This window comes from Aotus nancymaae, unplaced genomic scaffold (genome assembly GCF_030222135.1).
Source record: "Aotus nancymaae isolate 86718 unplaced genomic scaffold, 86718_ANA_hifiasm-v0.15.2.pri h1tg000009l, whole genome shotgun sequence".
NCBI lineage: Eukaryota > Metazoa > Chordata > Mammalia > Primates > Aotidae > Aotus > Aotus nancymaae.
This window is the reverse complement of record NW_026988420.1, coordinates 16,393,720-16,417,777: the sequence shown is the minus strand read 5'-3', so window position 1 is coordinate 16,417,777 and position 24,058 is coordinate 16,393,720. Positions and strand designations below refer to the sequence as shown.

General features: G+C 41.9%; 1 protein-coding gene across 2 annotated transcripts in view; it reads left to right on the top strand.

The window, feature by feature from the left end:
- The window catches only part of ATP7B (ATPase copper transporting beta), a 78,995-nt gene that overhangs the window by 23,615 nt on the left and 31,322 nt on the right, over positions 1–24,058 (top strand). For both annotated transcript variants that reach the window (XM_012466215.2, XM_012466214.2), the window contains exons 2-6: positions 11,121–12,354; positions 15,843–16,100; positions 17,977–18,140; positions 20,796–20,957; positions 23,649–23,725. In XM_012466215.2, the coding sequence (XP_012321638.1) occupies positions 11,121–12,354; positions 15,843–16,100; positions 17,977–18,140; positions 20,796–20,957; positions 23,649–23,725 (1,895 nt within the window). The remainder of the gene's footprint in view (positions 1–11,120; positions 12,355–15,842; positions 16,101–17,976; positions 18,141–20,795; positions 20,958–23,648; positions 23,726–24,058) is intronic.

The following is a 24,058-nucleotide window of genomic DNA, read 5'->3' as shown; positions in this document are numbered from 1 at the left end:
TGCTGTTTATGTCTAGTGGATTTGTTTGCTTGTATTTTACATTCCTTATACAATGCAGAGTACATTCTGTACAATTTAGAGTGAAAACCTGTTTCTTTGATTCTTCTATTTTTCAGACAGGCAGAGAGGGGGAAAATATCTTTTTTAAAAGGCATAACTGGTAAAAACTCAAAGTCTGAAGGGCACATTTCCCCCTACTCCCCTCCCACATTAGAAAGTTTCTCTTTGCTGATATGAGCATGGCTAAGCCTGGTGAGGTTCCTAGGAATTAATTATGAAAAGGGGGAAAGAGGTAGGAGGGCCTTTGCCACAAATCCCCTCCAGGAGAGCACGCTAACCACAGTAGAAGGCAGGGGCTCAGCACTTTGGCCTGGGTATTCCTATCAAAGCTTCCACAGACAACCTTTCAGGCCCAGGGTGGTGAGCTGGAGAAGAATGGGTGCCTGCCTCTGAGACTCTCCCTTCTCTATTCCTTCCTTACCTCTCTCCTCTACCCGTCTTGGCAGGTGGGAAATGGTTGGAGGTTACCAGGAACTTGTTTCCAGAATTCCCCTTTGTTTCCAGAAGCAATTGCTTAAGCCTCCTTACTCACAACCCTGTTGACTTCTTTGACCAAGCTTGGCTGTTGAGTTTTTTGTTTTTTTCAGACAGGATCTCACTGTGTCACCCAGGTTGGAGTGCAGTTGTGCAGATCTTGGCTTGCTGCAACCTCCACCTCCTGGGCTCAAAGGATCCTTCCATCAGCAATCCCCCCACCTTAGCCTCCGAGTAACTGGGACTACAGGTGCACATTTGCTGCTGTTTTAATTTGTCATTGTATCCTGTATCTGACAGAGCTCAGTCCATGGTATCAAGCTGTTGACTGAGTGAACAAATGAATGAACTAGAAGTACATTTATACCGTAGCAGGGGGATTGATGTTAGACACATTGAACTGATGGTGACTATAAGGTTGTTAGGTGGTGGACTTACCATTTTAGAGACCAGAATATGGAATTTTGTCTTACGTGAGTGGTGTTTAGGTTTGGTTTTATTTTTGCCTAGTTGAAATCAAAATGACCCGGCTGGCACAGGTATATCCCTTCTAAAATAAAGGAAAAACAATAAATGAAGTGGTGTAATCTAGTCACTTAAAGAAGTATCATCCATCATTATGGAATCATCAGCATCACTATTATTTTATTTGCTTTTGTAGAGGACATTTCAAGTGGATTCTTGAATTTAGTTTTTCCTGAAAGTAGTATCTGTGGATACAAACATCAGTAGCAAAGTATAGAAGTATAGTTGTTTTCCTCTCTTAAATAAATAGGACCGTCTTAATACAGTTCTGAAACTTTTTTCTTTTCTTTTTAACATCATGGAAGTCTTTCCATGTCAATACATGTAAATTTATCTACTTTTTAAAAATCATGGCATGGATTTCTATTTGATGGACTATGTTTTATGTAGTCAGTACTCTGTAGAAGAATATTGAGATGGTTTCCGGTTTTTCCCTACTTGAATGTAGCAATAAACATTATCATGTAATTATATATCTGTATGGTGAAATTCCCAGAAGTGGAATTTCTGGGACAAAAGCAGTCATGCTTTTTAGAGAGCAATTAGGCAAAATTTACCTTTCTGCAAGCAGTGGTTAAGAACTGTTTATCCATATACCCTTGTTTACTGTATCATCAGACTTTTAAATTTTTACCAGCTTATTTGGTGAAAAGTGTTATCTTGTTTAAATTTGTATTTTATTAATTTTTAAAAAGTTTATCAGATGCTTAGTATTTTTTCCCCTAAGGATTATTTTAAGTAGAGTTCCTATCATGCATTTATAGAGTAGTGCTAATTTATAAACATTAGGTTTGTACCTGTCCTAAAGGAATGCATTTATTTTATGTGTCATATCTATAATTCTAGGTGGAAACCAATACATTCATTAGGCATTATAGTGTACATTTTTGTGTGACAACGTAAAATACCAACGGTAATATATTTTATCAAATTTGACAATCATATGTGATCTGTCAACAAAATAATACTGAGTTTGTTGAGTTCTGTCATATAAATATCTGAATTAACTTAATATCATTAGTATTGACATTTCTTCTAATTAATGATAACATTTCATATGTCTCATGTAGGTCTTTATATCATGATCTTATAATTCTGGCAAATGACATAGAAGAATTAGGACTTCACGGTTTTGAATTAGACTATTTCATTCAAACGTAAAATATTCCAAGCTGTTGACAGTTGCTTCATAGTGATAGGCCTGTCATTTAAAACTTTTTTGTTTTGTATCCTTTGGTGTACAGAGTAAAAAAAAATAACAATAAAGCCTCTTTGTTGGGAGAGGCTTGAAATATAGAGTGTTTTTAGAGAAGATTCTGAAGCAGGGAAGTGCTGTTAATTGATAAAAGTTGGATGGAATAATAGTTACAGTAGACATAAGTTAAAAGCAGCACATTCTCTGAAACGGTTTATTATAAAGCTGTGTAGCAGGAGATTGTGAATGGGTTTTCTGAGATAATATTGTGAAGTACTCATTGGAAAGGTTACCCCTGTCTTTTAGTTTGTGAATTTCTAAATTTCATTTTGTTGTATATTGAAAATAACATATTTGTATGTAGTGAGGTTTATTTTGTTTTTAATTTTAGTCCCCTCTTTTTTTTGAGACGGAGTCTTGCACTGTCACCTAGGCTGGAACACAGTGGCACGATCTCGGCTCATTACAACCTCCACCTACCAAACTTAAGTGATTCTCCTTCCTCAGCCTCCTGAATAGCTGGGTTTACAGGCACGTGCCACCATGCCCAGCTAATTTTTTGTATTTTTAGTAGAGATAGGGTTTTACCATTTTGGCCAGGCTGGTCTTGAACTCCTGACCTTGTGATTTGCCCACCTCAGCCTCCCAAAGTGCTGGGACTACAGGTGTGAGCCACTGCACCTGGCCTCACTTTTTTTTTTTTTAAGGCAAGTATCAGATATACTACATCCTGTTTCTCAGTAAGGATGTAGCATAAGGATGGAGTCTCACTCTGTCACCAGGCTAGAGTGTAATTGCACAATCTCGGCTCACTGCAACCTCTGCCTCCTGGGTTCAAGCAATTATCCTGCCTTAGCCTCCCGAGTAGCTGGGACTACAGGCGTGTGCCACCATGCCCAGCTAATTTTTGTATTTTTAGTAGAGACGGGGTTTCACCATGTTGTCGAGGATGTTCTCGGATCTCTTGACCTGGTGATCTACTTGCCTCAGCCTTCCAAAGTGTTGGGATTACAGGCATGAGCCACCTCACCCAGCCATGCCTCCATTTTTAAAGTAGATAAAATTTAAATAATTGTCGTAGAAAGTCTTTCTGTACCATTGTGAAACAGGGTTCAAGGACAGAGTGAAGGGCTTGGGGGAATATGTACACTAGTTTTAATGATTAGTTTGCCTTATCAGTAAAATGGAGAAAACTGTGTAAAGTACTTGAACCTTCTTGGGTCATGTTTGAAGATCAAATGAGATGATGTTTGTCCTCATAGTCATTCATTTTCAAACATGTATGATGCTAATCTTTTAAGGCCCCTTAGCTCTCAAGTCTTCCTGTACAACTGTAGGGTGGGCATTATTATTACTCCCATTTTATACCTAAAGGAAACTGAGGCCTGGATTTGCTCAGATAATGCTGCAATTCATACTTAAAACTGTCAGACATACCCTCAAGAAGTTCACAAGTAGGAAAGACAGATATTTAAACAAATATATGTAAAAATGTTATTTGAAGTACAAAGCAGTGTACAAAATATCATCAATTCATCATTGTTGTTATCTTTCTCACAGTCAATAATATTGTTGCCCAAATTAGAATGGCTTAACAAAACATTTTCTTCCTTGCCTTAGACCAGGGGTGTCCAATCTTCTGGCTTCCCTGGGCTGCATTAGAAGAATGTGTCTTGGGCCACACATAAAATACACTAACACTCATGATAGATGATGAGCTTAAAAAAAATCACAAAAAAATCTCATTATGTTTTAAGAAAGTTTACGAATTTGTGTTGGGCCACTTTCAAAGCTGTCCTGGGCTGCATGTGGCTTGCAGGCCACAGATTCGACAGGCTTTCTTTAGACAAATGGAAAAACCACATTTATTTTCTAGTTATAAAAGTAACACTTGTTTTTTTAATTTAAGTTTGAAAAATTGGAAAATATGTACAGATATTTTTTTAAAAATCAGTATTTCATAACTCACCCAAAGATAAGGTGAATTTTCTCTAACAATACTTAAGTATATCCCCCTGAATACTTACGTTCATAGAGATTAACATGGGACATTGATTCTTCTTCAGTGGGGATTTTAGAGACCAGCCCCCACTGGCCTGGATTCCTGGGATGGTTTGGATGAGATCCTTTCTTGAGTCAGGCATTATTTTTTATCTTTGACCTCCCCTGTGAATTTGTGGCATCCAGAGAATTCTTCGATAAGGCTGAGCAAGGCAGTACTCATTTCAGGTACTCAGGATGTATGCGGTCCAGATCTGTTGCCTCCTCTGACTTGTGTCCAGCTTCTCCTGTAAGTGTGGTTGCCTTGATGAGGGATGTTGAGGAAAGTGGAGCAAGTGTGGATGTTCTGCTATAGTTTTTCTCAGGTGACAGATACTACTGGGTGAAGCCAGGGCTCAGACAGCTCAGTTCTCTTGCGTGTTAGCCTGGCTTGCTACTTGCAGGTATGGCTGTTTATTTTCATTTCACTTTTCTGCATTGTAGTCTCTACCTATAATGAATGTGGCTAAAAAGAAAAGGTTACTCTAAAAGTTGTTTTTAAGAAATATAGAGCTTCCCAGATTTCTGAGCAGTATTTAAATCCCAGCTCTGTTACTTGTGTTGATTTGTGCTCTTGGATAATCTTCTGAGTCAGTTTCAGCAGTGAAATGGTGACATTACCTACTTCTAGAATTGTCTGAAGCATGAGGGATATAAAATGCCATCCTCATGAAATAACACTCAGAATCATTAATTATTTGTTATTATTGGATCTGTATGCATATGAAAGAATCAGGACTTTTTTGTATTTTGAATTCCATGAAAGTACAGATGGATTGAGTCGTATGGGGGGAGGTTATATATTGGAAAAGTTGCATGCACGTATAACACATTTGCATCATAAGTTGTTGTAGGCGTTATACATCCTTCAAAGCAAAAGAGTTATTGAAGATATGTGGCAGGGGATTGAGTGGTATTCTATTTAAGGTTTATGGGAATCCAAGAGTAACCATTAGAGACCTCCGAAGTGGCTAGTGGTCCTTCACTTGTGCATGGGTTAGTATTTTTTTATTTGTGATCACAGCCACTTTCTAACAAGGCATGTTGTTTCTGCTTTTTCACTATCAGCTTGGCTTTGAAGCCCTTCATCAAAACATGCCACCCAGTTTCTGATTTCTTCATATCAGAATAGTCTATCCAGAGATCTTATTTTTCTTTCTGGGCTCCATCTCGGTGAGTCAATAGTTTTTTTAACCTATATTTTATTTAAAAAGCCCTGGGACTCTCAGCAAATTCCATGTGACTTGGGTACCTAGAGAGGTAGCAGAGAATTTAAATTCACTTTTGGAGCCCCCTCTATGGCCTCCTGTGCTTCCAGTCCCTTCTCATCCTGATGTCTACCATCGTTTATTAAAAATTCAGAAGCTAGGAAAAGTCATTCCAAAGCCTGGTGTTGGGTCTGCAGAAAAAGTCCCAAATGTTTGTCTTCAAGGAATGCAGAATCTAGTGGGAATTAGATAAACCACAGCTTACACAAGGCTTTCTGGGATACCCATGTGGGACCTGCTCTCTATCTCTGGGACTGTTTTATGAGTCCTTCAATCTTAGCCTGTGCGTTTGTTTTTTAAAATGTGTCAGGAGAGTTTTCCCCCCAAAGATCATCTTAATTGAAGAACTGAATTAAAAGCATATATATACCCCATGTCTACACTTAAAACTATCTGAATACTACCAGTTGTTCAATGAGGTTGTTCCTAGACCAACAGATACTCTAGTGTTTTGTAGAGATATGTTATTTGCAAGACTTTGTCTTCTGTAACTGCTTGGCCTTAAAAATTTACCTGTCTAGAAAGGGGGCCCTCTGAGTATTGTTTGATAATAAGAAATTGCTTTCAATACTTCTGCAAACCCTTTTGGCAGAAACATAGAATCAACACTCCAGAAATTAAGAGCCACTATTGTGGCTTGGGGTTTGTTAAGTTGTAATTGGAGCAAGGACCAAAAAATTTAGGTTGGGAGGGTAGTATATCATGAGGGATTTGTTTTTCCAACAAACTAGATGGTTGAGGGTTATATTTTTCTTATGAGAAGGAAGAGCTTTTTGCTTAATAAGGTACTATATGAAAATGAATGTTCTTGAATATCTTAGTTTTTCTTTTATCCTTGGTTCCTTTTTAATTAAATTAGTATTTAATTAACACCAACTACAAACAAATCACTGTTCTGAGTCTTCTTTGTGCTCATGTTAATTTTTAAATTAATTAATTTTTAGAATTTGGTAAAGTTGTACAGTGAGAGTAACTCTTCTTTGTATCCCAGCTACCTGGTTCCCTTCAGCTGCCTAATCTTTCTCAAACTTTGTACCAGCTTTTGCATTGTCCCAGAGATAATTCATGCCTATACAAGCATCCATTTGTATGATATTCTCTTGTTTCACACAGGTAGTGCTAGCGCTGTGATAGAATTGTAGCCCTCTCAGTGAACTACACACCCCTGTATTCAAGCTCAGTGTAATTCCTGCCCATATCGACTGTGCTTGGCCATGTGACTTGTTTTGGCCAATAGGAATTAGCAAGTGTGATGCAAGCAGAGGCTTTATAAGAGCTTGCACTTTGACATGTGTTTAGAGGAGTGTTTGCTATTATGATACCCAGAAGCCCCCAGCTGTGAAGTCCCCAACTAGTCATAAAGAGAAGCCATGTGGAAGAGAACCAGGTCCCTGTCAACAGCCTTAGCTGAGCCCCCAGCCAGCAGAGAGCATCCACTTGGCAGCCATGTAATGAATGAACCATCTTCTTGGAAGTGGAACTGCCAGCCCCATTCAGACCACCCCCAGTGGTGCTATGTGGAGAAGAGACAAGCTTTCCCTGCCAAGCCCTGTCTGAACTGAAAAATTGTGAGCTCTTGTTAGTAAGCTACTAAATTTGGTTTGTCATGTAGCAACAGATAACAAACACATACTATATGTATGGTATTTTCTGTGCCTTGCTGTTGTTGCTGAACAGTATATTAGATATAAGCTTATTTCAGTACATACAGAGCCACATCATTCGTTTTAAGAGCTGAATTATTCCATTTATGGCTGTACGGTAATTTAATTAACTAGCCTCTTGTTGATGAGCATTGATTTTCCAATCTTTCACATTTAATATTTTCATGGCATGCTTCCTTTTGCACATGAACAAATATATTTATTGGGTAAATTCTTAGAAGTAGAGTTTCTGGGTAAAAGAGTATGTAAATTTGTATTTTTTTTTTTTTTGAGATGGAGTGTTGCTCTTTCGCCAGGCTGCAGTCAGTGGCACGTTCTCACTCACTGCAACCTCTGACTCCCTGGTTCAAGCGATTCTTCTGCTTCAGCCTCCCAAGTAGCTGGGATTATAGGCCCACGTCACCATGCTCAGCTGATTTTTGTATTTTTAGTAGAGACAGGGTTTCACCATGTTGTCCAAGATGGTCTCGAACTCCTGACCTCGTGATCCACCCACCTTGGATTCCCAAAGTCATATAATCTCATGCTGGGATTACAGGCATGAGCCACCATGACCGATTGTAAATTTGTAATTTTAATAGGTATTGCAAATTACCCTCTAGAGAGGTTACACTCCCACTAGCAATGTAGGAGAACTCTGCACTGGAGAAAATGGTGAGCACTGTGCCATAGTGTGGTTGAAATGTTACATTTCTCTTTAATATTTTCTCATATAAACCACTTGAATTTCCTTTTTGATGAACTGTCTTCTTTGTTGTTTGGATTCTTGGCCTTTTTCGTTTTTGGAGGAACTCTCTGTGTATAAAAGAAATTAGTGCTTAATGTATGCTATGTGAAGCAAATCTTTTTTCCCCCAGTTACTCATTTATCTTTTGACTTCATTTGAGTAATTTTTTTTCCTTATTGTTTTTAGTTCTGTCAATCTTCTATAGCTTTTGGATTTTCTTGGTTTTGTTTTGGTTGGTTTGTCATATTTAGGCTTTTCTCACTTTGAGATTATTATTGATATTCCCCTATGTTTTGTTCCAGTGTTTTTATTGTTTCTTTTTTACATCTTAATCTTTGATCTGTCTGAAATGTCTTTTGACATATAGGTTTCCAAGTAGGTTTCTGAGGTGGCTAGTCAGTTGTCTCTTACTTAATGTTGTTACAGCAAGTCATCTTTATTATACAGATTGTACAGTCATGTGCCTCATAATGATGTTTTAGTCAGTGATGAACTGCACATATGACACTGGTCCCATGAGATTATAAGGAAACTGAAAAATTCCTATTGCCTAGTGATGTCACAGCTGTAGTAATGTCATAGTAATGCATTACTTTTGTATTTTTGGTGAGCTGGTGTAAACCAACCTACTGTACTGCCAGTCATAAAATTATAGCACATACAATTCTGTATCTAATACTTGATAATAAATGACTATGTTACTGGTTTATGTATTTACTATAGTCTTTATTGTTATTTTAGAGTGTATTCCTTCTACTTATAAAAAGAAAAAGTTAACTGTAAAATAGCCTCAGGCAGGTCCTAAGAGGCATCCATAAGAAGGCATTGTTGTTATAGGAAATGACAGCTCCATGCCTGTTATTGCCCCTGCAGACCCTCCAGTGGGACAAGATGTGGAGGCGGAAGACAGTGATATAATGATCCTGACCCTGTGTAGGCCTAGGCTAATGTGTGTGTTTGTGTCTTAGTTTTTAACAAAAGTGTTTACACAGTTAAAAAATAAAAAATTTAAGAAAACTTATAGGATAAGTATATAAAGAGAAAGTATTTTATACAGCTGTCTAGTGTGTTTGTGCTTTAAGCTAAGTGTTATTACAAAAAAGTCAAAGTAAAAAAAAAGTTTAGTGTTTATGAAGTAAAAAAGTGACAGCAAGCTAAGGTTAATTAATAAATTATTTTTTTTTAGAGGTAGTGTCTCGCTTTGTCTCTCAGGCTAGAGTACAGTGGTGCAATCATAGTTTACTGTAACCTTGAACTCCTGGGCTCAAGCAGTCCTCCTGTCTCAGCCTCCCAAAGTGTTGAGATTACAATGAGCCACTGTGTCTGGCTATGTTAATTTATTCTTGAAGAAATAAAAATATTTTTTATAAATTTGGTGTAGCCTAAGTATACAGTGTTTATAAAACTGACAGTAGCGCAATGTCCTAAGCCTTTACATCTACTCACTGCTCATTCACTCACTCACCCAGAGCAGCTTCCAGTCCTGCAAGCTCCATTCATGATAAGTGCCCCATACAGGTGCACCATTTTTAAATCTTTTATATTTTTACTGAACCTTTTCTGTGTTCAGATATGTTTAGATACACAAGTACTTACCCTTGTTTTACAGTTGCCTACAGTATTCAGTACAGTAACACGCTGTACAGGTGTGTGGCCTGGGAGCAACAGGCCATACCAACAGCCCAGGTGTATAGTAGGCTACATCATCCAGGTGTGTGTCAGTGACTCTATGATGGTCACACAATGATGATGTCACTTAAAAACTCATTTCTCAGAATATATCACCATCCTTAAACAACATCGTTATACATTCATGTATTTACTCAATTCAGCAATCTCTTTTGAATGGCTGTCCCAAAAATTACCTAATTATTCCTTTTTTCTCTTAGAGAATGTTACAGTGAATATTTAAAATTCTATGTAATTATTAATCCCAAACCTTTGTAGATATACAAATCAACAATTGTGTAGTCTGTATTTTAGAAGTTATTTAAACATTTATGTTGTTAAACTGCTCAAAAGCCAGTTGGCAAGGTCTGCATTTTATGCATAGGAAAAAGGAGGAGATCATACCATGTAATGGAGACTCATCTGAAGACAAGCAGGATTGTGTACAGATAGATAAATGTGCTTTTTTAATGATATCGTGTATAAAGACCTGTTCCCAAATTTCTGAAGCACATAATAGTTCTGGTGTAAAAACTACGTCTAGTTAAGAGAGCTGTAGGCTAGGAGCCTGTGAAAGGAAGATTTTGCTTGTTTATAGAATGACTGAGATCACATCATTCTGTGTAGAAACCAGGAAATAATACTTGTACTGTGGTGCGTTAAGAAAATAGGTCCTTTAATTCAGTGATGCACCTCAAATTTCAGGTGATGACTACAGGTCTCCTGAACACTGAGGAGGGCAATGACACTGAGTCACAGGCAGAACTATGAAGTTCCTCTGAAAGTCAACTTCCTGCTTTTCCAGCCTTTCCCCTCCTGCCCCTTGTTTCAGCCACAGGTGCTCATTTAACCTTGCGCAGGGAGCATACTCATAAAGCTTTTTCATAGGCGTGTGGCCCACCTTTGGATTCTGACCCTGTGGTCCTGGGAGGACCCAAAGGGTATTAAGCACATTTAACCTCTGCTAAGAAAATCAGACACCCCAATAAAGAGATATAGAAGTAAGGTGTTGCCTATTCTGGGGTTTGTATTTCAGCAGGACCCCCAAAGTTTGAGCTGAAAGGACTAAGTTCTATGGGGAGGTATCAGCCAGGGGACCTCTTTTGGGATACCTGTGCCTTCCCACTGTAGGCCACTGTGCCCTCTGCCTCTGCTGGAGGCCAGCTGTGCTGCGTTCCATGTGTAAAGCTGTGTCGTGCTTGCCTTCTTTCCTTCAGAATCCTCCACGTCTATGAGAAAGATATTTCACTAAGGAGGATAGACAGTTGGCTTTTAGATCCATAATCACAGAATGTCAGAGCTCAGAGGAACCCATGAGAGCCTCTTCATTTTATAAGTGATGCCTTTAGCTTTCCTTCTGTGTATTTTATGTTCTTCCACCCTTGGGATGTTTTGACACGAGTGGCATTGTTTTCCATTTTCTCAGTGCCAGACAAGCTGGGATGTTGTAGAAAATATTTAGTTTTAAGGATAATAAATATTATTTCTTTTCTTTTTAGATCTTATCTAAACTGTCTTTGCCTACCCGTGCCTGGGAACCAGCAATGAAGAAGAGTTTTGCTTTTGACAATGTTGGCTATGAAGGTGGTCTGGATGGCCTGGGCCTTTCTTCTCAGGTGACCACCAGCACAATCAAGATCTTGGGCATGACTTGCCAGTCGTGTGTGAAGTCCATTGAGGACAGGATTTCCAGTTTGAAAGGCATCGCGAGTGTTAAGGTTTCCCTGGAGCAAGGCAGTGCCACTGTGAACTATGTGCCATCAGTTTTGAGCCCACAACAGGTTTGTCATCAAATTGGGGACATGGGCTTCGAGGCCAGCATTGCAGAAGGAAAGGCAGGCTCCTGGCCCTCAAGGTCCTTGCCTGCCCAGGAGGCTGTGGTCAAGCTCCGGGTAGAGGGCATGACCTGCCAGTCCTGTGTCAGCTCCATTGAAGGCAAGGTCCGGAAACTGCAAGGAGTAGTGAGAGTCAAAGTCTCACTCAGCAACCAAGAGGCCGTCATCACCTATCAGCCTTATCTCATTCAGCCCGAAGACCTCAGGGACCATGTAAATGACATGGGATTTGAGGCTGCCATCAAGAACAAAGTAGCTCCCTTAAGCCTGGGACCAATTGATATTGAGCGGTTACAAAGCACTTACCCAAAGAGACCTTTCACTTCTGCTAACCAGAATTTTAATAATTCTGAGACCTTGGGGCACCAAGGAAACCATGTGGTCACCCTCCAACTGAGAATAGATGGAATGCACTGTACGTCTTGCATCTTGAATATTGAAGAAAATATTGGCCAGCTCCCAGGGATTCAAAGTATTCAAGTGTCCTTGGAGAACAAAACTGCCCAAGTACAGTATGACCCTTCTTGTACCAGCCCAGTGTCTCTGCAGAAGGCTATTGAAGCACTTCCGCCTGGGAACTTTAAAGTTTCTCTTCCTGATGGAGCAGAAGGGTGTGGGACAGGTCACAGGCCTTCCAGTTCTCATTCCCCTGGCTTCTCCCAGAGAAACCAGGTGCAGGGCACGTGCAGTACTGCTGTGATTGCCATTGCTGGCATGACCTGTGCGTCCTGTGTCCATTCCATTGAAGGCATGATCTCCCAGCGGGATGGAGTGCAGCAAATATCAGTTTCTTTGGCTGAAGAGACTGGAACAGTTCTTTATAATCCCTCCGTAATTAGCCCAGAAGAACTCAGCGCTGCTATAGAAGACATGGGATTTGAGGCTTCAGTCATTTCTGGTACGTAGTTGATGTATGTTTGAGGCATGTCTGAGCTCATCTCTTTTTCTCTTTGTGTCTTATAGCTCCTGGGTGGTGGGATAGGTGAGTCCTGCTCCTTGCCTCCCATGTCAGCAGTTGAACAAAATCCTGCAAACTTTCCTTGCTTGTTAAATTTGTTAGGATAGAGGAAATACAATCTCCAAGTGTCTAGATTTTGCTTTTCATGTAGTTGGGATTTTGTATTAGTCTGTTTTCTGTTGCTTATAACAGAATGGCTGAATTTGGGTAATTTATAAAGATATGCAATATCTTTTTTCTTTTCTTTTCTTTTTCTTTTTTGATGGAGTTTTGCTCTCATTGCCCAGGCTGGAGTGCAGTTGCATGATCTTGGCTCACCGCAACCTCCACCTCTCAGGTTCAAGCTATTCTCCTGCCTTAGCCTCTTGAGTAGCTGGGATTACAGGCCTGCACCACCATACCCTGCTAATTTTGTATTTTTAGTAGAGACAGGGTTTCTCCATGTTGGTCAGCCTGGTCTTGAACTTCCAACCTCAAGTGATCCACCCGCCTCAGCCTCCCAAAGTGCTGAGATTACAGATGTGAGCCACCGCGCCAGCCCTGAATTAATTTTTCAAAGTTACTGAGAAGTCTAAGGTTGAGGGGCCACATCTGGTAAGAGCCTTCTGCCAGTGAGGACTCTGGTGCCACAGGGCATTACATGGCAGGGGTGCTGAGTGTGCTCACATGATTGCGCAGGTGGCTCTTTGTCTTTTTAGAAAGCCTCAAATGCCACTCACGTGATAACCTATTAATCCATTAGTGGATTTGTCCATTCATGAGGGCAGAACCCTCATGATACAGTCACCTCTTAAAACCCCCACCTTTTAACATTGCCACATTGGGGATTATGTTTCCAACACATGAAATTTGGAGGATACATTCAAACCATGGCTGACTTGAATGCTAAACTCCTTGGATTTGGACTTCTTTTCTGGAGAGAATTCTGATTCTGTATCCTGAATTAGAGCACTGTGGGACTGTCCAGGCCCTTATTTTACCAAGAGAACTATTATCACCTTCTCAAAAGATTTGTTTGCTAAACAACGGAACCTTAGTCTCATCACCTAGAGACCATTGCTGGTAAAAATCAGAGTTTAATGAAAGGATTTATCCATGATTTTTCTCTCCCGATTTGATGAATATAAGAAGAGGTGAAGGTGAGGGAGCCCCCAGGGTTTTTATTTTTTAATTAAAATTTTTTTTAGAAACAGGGTCTTGCTCTGTTGCCCAGGCTAGAGCACAGTGATGTGATCATAGGTCACTGCAGCCTTCTACTCTTGGAGTCAGGCGATCCTCCCACCTCAGCCTCCTGAGTAGCTGGGACCAATTTTTTTATTTTTATTTTTTTGTAGAGATAAGATATTGCTATGTTGCCCAGGCTGGTCTTCAACTCCTGGCCTCTAACAATCCTCCCATCTCAGCTTCCCAAAGTGCTGGGATTGCAGGCATAAGCCATTATGCTCAGCCACCATCAGGGGTTTTAATCAGAGGAAGCACAAAAAGTCAGATTATATTTTAGAAGACTGGTGTAGTGTCAGGGTACAGTGTGCATTGAGGCAATGAGACCACATAGGAGGCCAGGTGAGAAATGATGAGGGGGCAGGAGAGAAAGAGGTAGGTTTGAAAGACATTCGGAAGGTCAGCTCCACCAAGCTTGGGGTCACCAAGAGGGGTGTGTGATGGGGAGGGTCATGGAGGAAAGGGTAACTGGGATGAGCCCCTAGCTGAAATGCTGGAGGACAGTGGGATAGGAGGGTCTTGAATTTTGAGGGTACTGTGGGCCTGGGAATGCAGAATTGAGTGTGGGAAGATGACAGAGACCCAGGAAGAGTGATTGTGAGATGGGAAAGAAGCAGAGGGATGGGGAGGGGTCTTCTAGTCATCCTGGACATAATACAAGCTGCAGAGGCCAAGGTCTGAATCGTATCTTCCAGGGTTAACTAAGGGAGGCCATTGGAGGCCTTGGCAGCTGCTTCAGGACCCTGGGAAGGTAGGACCCCAGCCTGGCTCATGGTAAGGGTGGAGCCCACTAGTAGCTTAGATTAGGGTTAGAGAGGGTGATAGGTGAGTGGAGATGATTGAGAGGCTGAAGATAAGGACGGAAGGGGCACGTACTGGGAGGGGCAGGTGTGTGGGTGGTGTGTTGTAACCAATTAGGTCCCAGACATGGGCCCTGCATATACGTGTCTCTGTGGACTGGACCAGGACATGGCTGGCTTCCTCAGCCTTTTGACTGGAGCTCGGTACTGCAGGGAGCAGCTGGCCCAGCACTAGGAAGAGCTGCTTTCAGTGGCATGGGCAAGCCTACCGGCATCTCAGTGCTCAGGGCTGGCTGGACTTTGATTTCCCGCATTGTTGTTGCCTGTGGCCACTGAGATGAAGTTTGTGTCCTTGAGAAGTTTGCTCAGCTGTGAGTCTTTGCTGCCTCCCCTCTGTGTACACAGCACACACCTACTGCTGAAGGGAGTGGGCAGTCATGGAGTGGCCTGGCCACATTCTGTGCTTTGTCTTTTGTCCTAAGTTTCAGGAAGGAGTTTCTTTAAAAACAAAAATCAATAAGGAAAACACAACAGAACAGTAAATCCCGTACTCAAAAGAAATAAAGTATAGGGTCAACATCTGCCTGTTTTTGTGCGATGTTTAGTCTTGCAACAGTGCAATCAGGTTATTGGTAGTAAAAACAAATTAGCACTGAACTACATGTTACAGAATAATTGGATTTAATTAAGTAAACCTAGAGAGAAAAGAATAGTGATTTTTTTTAATTGGACAGGATTATGAGAATTGTATTTAGCCCAAGAGGTGTTTTGGGTATCAGACTTAGCATATAAAAATATAGGATGTCTAGTTACATTTTAATTTTTCATAAACAATGAATGGTTTTTTAGTATAAGCATGTCCCACTCAATATTCGTGACATACATATAGTAAAAATTATTTGTTGTTTGTCTGAAAATCAAATTTAACTGGATGTCCTGTATTTTACCTGGTAACTTTAATTTAGAATAAACCATTAGTGTGCTGGTTTGTATTTGAACAGTCCTTCTTGATTGATTAGGAGCTCTTTGAGGATAGCCTGGAGGCCAGCGTGATTTGTTTCTCCTTAAACTCACTAGCACCCACATACAGTAGGTATTCCTGAAGGAAATGAAAGATAAGATGAAGTTATAGCTCAGTGGAGGGGTTTAATACAGGGAACTATTTACAAAGGTGTTAGAGAGTTGGAAATCCAAATAGGCAATGGGAAAACCCCAGATATTAATAACTTCAGGAAGTCCCCTCCTCCAGGATGGCTGAGGGACAGGGTAGTTACTGGAGCCCAGGGGCTGATGCTGCTTGGTGGGAGCTGAGACCACAAACCCTCACCAAGAGCCCTGAAACCTCTTGTTCTGAAAAACATATTATTTGTTCTTCTAATTTGAATATTTTCTGACATTTTATCCTAGAAAACTGTTCCACCAACTCTCTTGGAAACCACAGTGCTGGGAATTCCATGGTGCAAACTACAGGTTGTGTACCTGCATCTGTGCAGGAAGTGGCTCCCCATGCTGGGGGGCTCCCTACCAATCACACCCCGGACATCATGGCAAAGTCCCCACAATCAACCAGAGCAGTGGCACCGCAGAAGTGCTTCTTACAGATCAAAGGCATGACCTGTGCATCCTGTGTATCTACCATAGAAAGGAATCTGCAGAATAAAGCTGGTAAGAGATGAACACCCATGTTGAACTTGGAAATGCTGTATATAGACCTCCTTTTCTCCCTTCAGAATCTCCAGCAACCATGTTTATCAATAGCCCTAATAATCAGGTAGCAAGTTCATAATATAGCAGAGATGTTTGTCTAATGTCCTTGTATAACTGGCATTCTGTTCGTGAAGAAGTATTTAGTTTGAGACAAAATGTGTCTCTGAGTAAGTTAGCTGTGGAAAATTCAGTTTAAAGGTCGTGGTACCTTCTGTGGACACACTTCTCAATTAGGTTGTGCTAGTATTATCCCATATTTTGTTCCCTCCCATCCCATCAACCCCTTACTATAAAATGAATAAATAACCTGCATTTTGTATAGAAGTTGCAATTTCAAATATTCTGCCCTGTTGTTCCTTTAAACCAGAGAGTGTTTACAGGAGCAACAGGACAGAAATATGTGGAAATGTCAAAGTTTTGTCCTCCAGAATGCATTTCCAATACTTTTAAACCTGAAAGTACAACAAAATCCTGTCCCTTTTTTTGTTTGGAAAATCTCTTAACTATGACTCTACCTTGCCACCAGAATCACTTTCTCTCTTTTTTTTTTTTTTTTTGAGACGGAGTTTCGCTCTTGTTACCCAGGCTGGAGTGCAATGGCACGATCTCGGCTCACTGCAACCTCCGCCCCCTGGGTTCAGGCAATTCTCCTGCCTCAGCCTCCTGAGTAGCTGGGATTACAGGCACGCGCCACCGTGCTCAGCTAATTTTTTTGTATTTTTAGTAGAGACGGGGTTTCACCATGTTGACCAGGATGGTCTTGATCTCTTGACCTCGTGATCCACCCACCTCGGCCTCCCAAAGTGCTGGGATTACAGGCGTGAGCCACCGCGCCCGTCCTCACCTTCTCTTTTCTTACCCCAGTGCTGTGTCTTTTTGCTTGAATTCCCTGGCCCTTAAAACCAATCTTGAATTCAGGTGACATGTTTTTCCAGCCTCTTATTCACTATGTATTGTAGTGTCCTGTAGCTCTAGAGTGACTGTTAGTAGATAGAGATGTTAATATGTTGTTATCCATGGGCTGACTACTTATAAAATTAGCCTACAATCTCCTAAAGCCTATGTTTCTGTTCCTGACTTGAATCCTCATTTTTATCCCATGTGGCATCCTTTCTGAAGCACTTCATTCCTTTTATTTATGTGAATCAGACTTTTTCTCCCATTTTAAACTAACATAATAGTGTTAGCAAGATTGTGGGATTTCTTTTTCATACCTGAGTCATTAGAAACTATAAAAGTAAGGAAAACCACTTTTGAAAATGCTTTATTTTTTCCTTGTATGAAATTGTCTGGAGGGAAAAAAAAGGGGGTATCCTTTCTGTAACAGCAGTCGATAACTGCAGACCACATTCCTTGCTTCATTGGTGTCTTCTAAAGCCTGAGTCAGAATGTGGTCCATGGACTGGCAGCATGAGCATCACCTGGGAGCTGGCTGGACCTGCAGACTCTCAAACCTCATCCTAGACAGACTAGTCAGAATCTTTTCTAACAAAGTCATAGAGTGATTCATATGTCCATTAAAGTTTGAGAAGCATTGTTCTTCTAGAATAGTGGTTGTTAAATTTCCCTGTACATTAGGATCACCTGGGGAGCTTTTTTAAAAAAAATGATGCCTGCCACTCACCCCGAGAGACTCTGATTTGGTTGGTGTGAGTTAGAGACCAGACATAGTGATTGTTGAAGGCTCTCCAAGCAATCCTCATGTGCAGCCGTGTTTGAAAACCACTGTTCTAGAGGATTCTGGGGAGATGTGTTTTTGTTCGGTTATGTTGACCATGTCACCCCAGAGGCCCTGCCCACCCACAGTGTTACAGCTGTGACCTGATGGTTCCAGGTATTCTCTCCGTGTTGGTTGCCTTGATGGCAGGAAAGGCAGAGATCAAGTATGATCCGGAGGTCGTCCAGCCACTCGAGATAGCTCAGCTCATCCAGGACCTGGGCTTTGAGGCAGCAGTTATGGAGGACTACGCAGGCTCCAATGGCAGCATTGAGCTGATTGTAAGTACGGTGGTTACGTTATGGGGTTACAGGCTTCTGACAATTTTCATTTTAGACAGCATCCATCTTTGAGATTAGTAAATTTCCCTGTCTTGGACATATCTGGTTTGTTGTTGTTGGGTATCTTGTTTTGCTTTCATTTGAAGCCAACAATGACTTGTTCATTTTAAGAAAGGTCAGTTATGTTAAAAAGTCATGGGGGAGGATCCCACTGAGTACATTCAGGGTGTTAGAAGGAAGAGATAGTGAGCTATAGGAGTATAGAAGAAAGAAGAATTAAAGATGGTGGGCTGCCCTGAGCTGGGTGGTCTGGGGGAGTTGAACATGAACACAGTCCCTCAAGCCTAAAAAGAAGCTAGTGTAAGTCCGTGTGGTAGCAAGCACCATTCTAAGAGAAAAGGACTTGTTATAGTGCATGGGTGTCTAGAGGGCCAAAGTGCACCGCAATACTCTGTCTGAGGTGAATGCTCCAGGTGGTGATTGTTGCCAGGGTTTTGGGTGGGGAGGTATTGTTTCCCATCTGTCTACGTGCCAACACATTATTGAAAACAATGGAAGTGTCTGGTGCCTAGAACATGCTATGTTTGAAAGCACTTCTATACTTTTTGTACAGCTTTTTTTGTGTAAGCAAAGGGAGACTTAGAAGAACTCACAGAGAATTGAATGATGCCACTTTACCCAGGTCAGAGGGTTTCTACTTCCTTTTGTGTTTTGTCAGTGCCATTAGTGCTAAGTGGATATTTGAAGGGAAAGCATCGAGAACACAGAGGCCCCTGAGCCCCTGATAAGCCGTGTTCTTTGTGGAGCAAACTCTTTGCTATGGTAGGGCCTCCCTGTGTGTGGAGGGCACAGCTAAGGCTTGCTGGGTCACAGCTTGGACCAGCCCCACAAGAGGGGCAGGGTCTCTGCTGCAAACCTCTGGATCTACATGTGAACATCTCTGCCTGCTCAGACTTCTGTGTGGAAACCTGAAGCAAGAGGATTATTGGAAAAGGTGAACATTTCTTTTAAATGGTATTTTTTTATTGTAGTGTTCTTTTTTCAAAAAACCATGCTGTCAATAGTTACATCGTCATCACATGTTCACATTTTATGTGAACTTCTGTATTTAATTAGTCTTCTAGGAAATGTTGACCAGTGATACTCGGAAGTGTGAATTGTCTAATTCACTCTATATTTGCCTAATATATATCCCAGGAATAGCACGTCACACTTAAGACTTCCCTTTCCCATGTCAGGACGCACAACATGGTACGACACAAGTAGCATAGGCTTTAAAAGCCAGGTTTGAGTTTTGGCCCTGTTGCTGCAGGGATACTTCTGAACCTGGTCTGAGAAGACTCACCTCATGCTACAGATAGCAGGGGTTTGGAGCAGATTCTGGAGCCAGCTCATCTGGGGACGTGCCTCAGCTCTGCCCCTCACTGGTTGTGTGAGTTTGGACAAATTCCTAAACCTCTCAGTACTGCAATTCTGAGACCTACCTCTCAAGGTTGGCATGAACAGCACAATGCCTAGAACAGCACCAACCACATTGCAAGTGCACAATAAATGCTGCCTATTATTGTTGTTATAAAAACAAAAGAAGAGCAGAGAAGCATCACTGAAATATTTGGAGACTTGATTTTAAAAATTCTGTTGGCAGTCACCTGCCAACAGGTAAGCTCCTAAGTTTGCCTGGTGGTTCTTTTATTCCCATTATTTCCTGGGTCTTGGGCCAAGTTGAATGCATTCTGATTACAGATGAACTCCCCTCTTCTTCCTCCCTAATTCCAGATGGGACTCTTGGCTCTTTTGGTATTTATTCTGGGATCACTGATGCGAATTTCAGCATGGAGCTCTCCAGTCACGTCATTCCAGTGCTCATTACCCTCAGTGACTTCGCATTAAGTGTTAGCTTAGGAACACTGCAGCTGGCTGCTTGAGAGCCTTCAGGCTGTGGACCCACCCAGCACTGCAGCCTTCCCTTTATTCCCTTGCACATCCTGTGCCCAGACAAGCTTGGCTTTTGATGATTGCCTGAACACCTCATGCTATCCTGCCTTTTGTCTTTTTCGAGCTTCTCCTTCTGATAGTGTCCTTCCCTTTACTTGTCAACACCCTATTTATACCTTGGGACCACTTTTGATTACATCTCCTCCATCGGCCACCTTCCTCCTGTACCCTTGGAGCCAGCAGAGCACTAAAGTAGGGAGGATTCTAGCAGCAGCTGCAGACCGCATGCCAGCAACACTCAGGATTACAGCGAGTATGTCAGGAGTACAGTGAGTTTCACAGAGGTGCATATCCCTATGCAGGCATTAGTATCCTAGCATTGCCGGTGAGGTAACAGACAGTGGATAGGGGCTTATAAAAGCCCATCCCTATCAGAGCTGGAAATCAAGCCTTGGTCTGTTGCCATCTGCTTCATGATTGGCTGTCTCCTAATACCTGCTTTGGGGAAGAAGCACTGATTGATCCCTGAAGCCACTGGAAGAACATTGAGAATCCCACACGCGGAGTTTGATGGTGGAGTCCAGGGTCTTAGGAGCGGTGCTGAGGCAGTGCTGAGGAGGGAAAGGCTTGTGGCTGCCTGTCACCCAGACTCCCCGGAGGGCCCTTCACAGGCTTCCCTTAATCCTGGGGTTGTGGGATTCTTGCCATCCTGTGTTGCAGATCACAGGGATGACCTGCGCGTCCTGTGTCCACAACATAGAATCCAAACTGACGAGGACAAACGGCATCACGTATGCCTCCGTTGCTCTTGCCACCAGCAAAGCCCTTGTTAAGTTTGACCCAGAAATTATCGGTCCACGGGATATTATCAAAATTATTGAGGTAAGTCATTCATTACAAAATTGTACTCACCTTTTAAAAAACAGTCATATATAATCATTAAAGAAAAATGAGAAAATATAGCTAAGAAAAAATGAAGATAACCTAAAAGTCTTCAACTTTTGTCATGGAAATAAGCTCAGTCATTTAAAAATAAACTGAAGGTAAGTAAATAGTAAATAATCTGAGGAAGGATATCAGTGAATGGGTAAGAGAAGATGAGGAAAAGACATTATTATTGTTTTAATTTCAGATCTTCCCTAAGAAACCTCAATGTTGTACATAGGGTTAAAGTGCCTAATTGTAGTGTTTAAATGTGATTTATGCCCAAACCAAGTATATGTAGAGCAAAGGAATGTTGGCACTGGAAAAAAAGATACCACATTTGCCACTATGCCAGGACAGTCTTGTTGTGGAGAGCTTGGTTATTTCTGCTTTGGAAAATCTGGGAGAACTTTCACGCATGCCCTGCCTCTTACTCTCTCCCCAGTTTGTCCACAGACATACCATTTCCTTTTTAAAGTTTATACAATACTAGATTATAAGAGGATGAGCATCAGTGGTGATGTAAATGGGTTAAGGCAGTCAAAACTGGACAAGGTTAACTTGTAACAGCTAGTAAAGATTAATCAAGTTTAGTAGGAACTACATGTTATGAAATTACTTATGAAATGAAACTTCTCATAGCAGGCTTAACGTAGTATCCCGAATTTTCTCGTGTGTGTGTGTGTGTGTGTGTGTGTGTGCGCCCGCGCGTGCATGCTTGTGCATGCGTGCTGTTATATGACCTGGGAGAGCTTTCTTTTTTTCCCTCTCTGAGACAGAGTCTCAGTCTGTTGCCCAGGCTGGAGTGCAGTGGCATGATCTTTGCTCACTGCAACCTCTGCCTCCCGGGTTCAAGTGATTCTCCTATCTCAGCCTCCCAAGTAGCTGGGACTACAGGCAGGCGCCACCACGCCTAGCTAATTTTTGTATTTTTAGTAGAAACAGGGTTTCACCATGTTGGCCAGGCTAGTCTCAAACTCATGACCTCAGGTGATCCACCTGTCTTGGCCTCCCAAAGTGCTGAGATTACAGGTGCGAGCCACCGTGCCTGACCCGGGAGAGCTTTTTGACATGGAAATGATCATGTTGCTGGTCTAGGGCCCCACCCTTGGAGACAGACAACACAGCTTTTTTATCAGCTGAGGAAAGATGCTAAGAGAGGTTAAGTAACTTTGCTCACAGTACCCAGCTCATGGACAGCAGAACTGGTGCTCAAATCCAGGTCTTGCACTTCTGAGCTCAGTGGCCTATGTGTGTCTACTACACCACAAATCTTAAAGAACAGTAGTGATATGGCATTGATGAGACTCAGATGTCAGACTAATGCAGTCAACAGCAAGGAGAGTCCCATGTAGTACCTTCAAACATGGCTCAGTCACCTTTTCTGATTTCTTTCTTTTTTGTTTTTTTGAGACAGAGTTTTGCTCTTGTTGCCCAGGCTGGACCACAGTGGCACGGTCTCGGCTCATTGCAACTGCTGCCTCCCGGGTTCAAGCGATCCTCTTGCCTCAGCCTCCCTAGTAGCTGGAATTACAGGTATGCGCCATCACACCCAGCAAATTTTGTTTTTTTAGTAGAGACGGGGTTTCACCATGTTGGTCAGGCTGGTCTTGAACTCCTGACCTCAGATGATCCACCCACCTTGACCTCCCAAAGTGCTGGGATTACAGGCATCAGCCATTGTGCCCCACCAGCCCTTTCTGACTTCTGATATCTCACTCTGATAACTTGGCAGCATCCTCACTGACCTTTCTTGGGGAATACTGCTAATGTCTGGTCTCCATTCTTGCCTCTCTGGGCCATCTTTTCCTAATATAATAGGCTGGTATTAGTTGTAAAAGGATTTGTCTTTAGACAGTTTCAGCTGCTCTTCCTCCCACCCCAACTTTTAATTGTGGTGTAAAAGTCCCAGCACCAGAGTTCTGGGGCCCCTGTCTTTATTGTGCTGCCAGACAAGAGCATTCCTGGCAGTTTTTCCTGTGTATATTCACAAAGAGTATCAGAGCTGTAGTGGTCCAATCAACGTGGTGACAAAACGCTTGAGTTAACCTGTGAGAAAAGGATGAGATTGTGGTGCAGACTCTGTTGGGGCACAGCAGAAGCTGTGCTTCCAGATGCTGAAGGAGCCGAGTTCTGCTGCAGTGGGAAGACGCCTGGGCTGGAAGCTGAAGGCCGGACCTCTGGGTCCAGCTCTTCTGAGAAGGCTGGGGCTTTGGGCAAGGTATTTAACCTCTTCGACTTTCTGTTTCCTCGTACAGGTAATGAACGTTCCTGACCATTAGGTATTTAGGATTTCTTCACTCAGAAATGCTGAGTATAAATTAAAAATCAGCACTGCTCAGCTTTGGGGTTTGGGGAAGCTGTCTTCCCGGAACCTGCTGCCTTTGCTGACAGAAGGCAGAGGAGTTGCCATGTGATGCCCTCTCTCCAGGCTGGTGTAGTCTCTAGGCATAGATGGGTGCTGAACCTCTGCACAGGGTTTGTAGGGCTATGGGGTGAACAAGTTGTGAGCAAAAAACCCACAACAGTCTTCTGAGGCACTTTTAGATTCGCTTTCTAATTTCCAAAACTGAAAAGTGCTTTCTACCAATGCATGTTTTAACCAGTACCTTCCTCCTTTTTCCCCACCCCTCTCTTTTTAATAACAAGGAAATTGGCTTTCATGCTTCCCTGGCCCAGAGAAACCCCAACGCTCATCACTTGGACCACAAGATGGAAATAAAGCAGTAGGTAGAACACAAAAGATAAACTCTAGCTCTCATCTAAATGTCTTCCTCTGCCCGGGTCCGACTCTGCCTGCTGGTCCTGTCTTCCCATGGTGCCTTCTTCCTGGATTAGCTGCCTTTACCCTTGTAATGTGAACTCTCTAAAACAGTGTTGTCCAAAAGAAGTTCTGGAATGATGGCAGTGTTCTATATCTGCACTGCCCAGTGTGGTAGCCACTAGTCACATGTTGCCAGTGAGCACTTCAAGTACAGCTTGTGTGACTGTGGAAATGAATTTTTAATGTTTAAGGAATTTCAATTTAAATAGCTGTCTGTGGCTAACAGATTGGATAG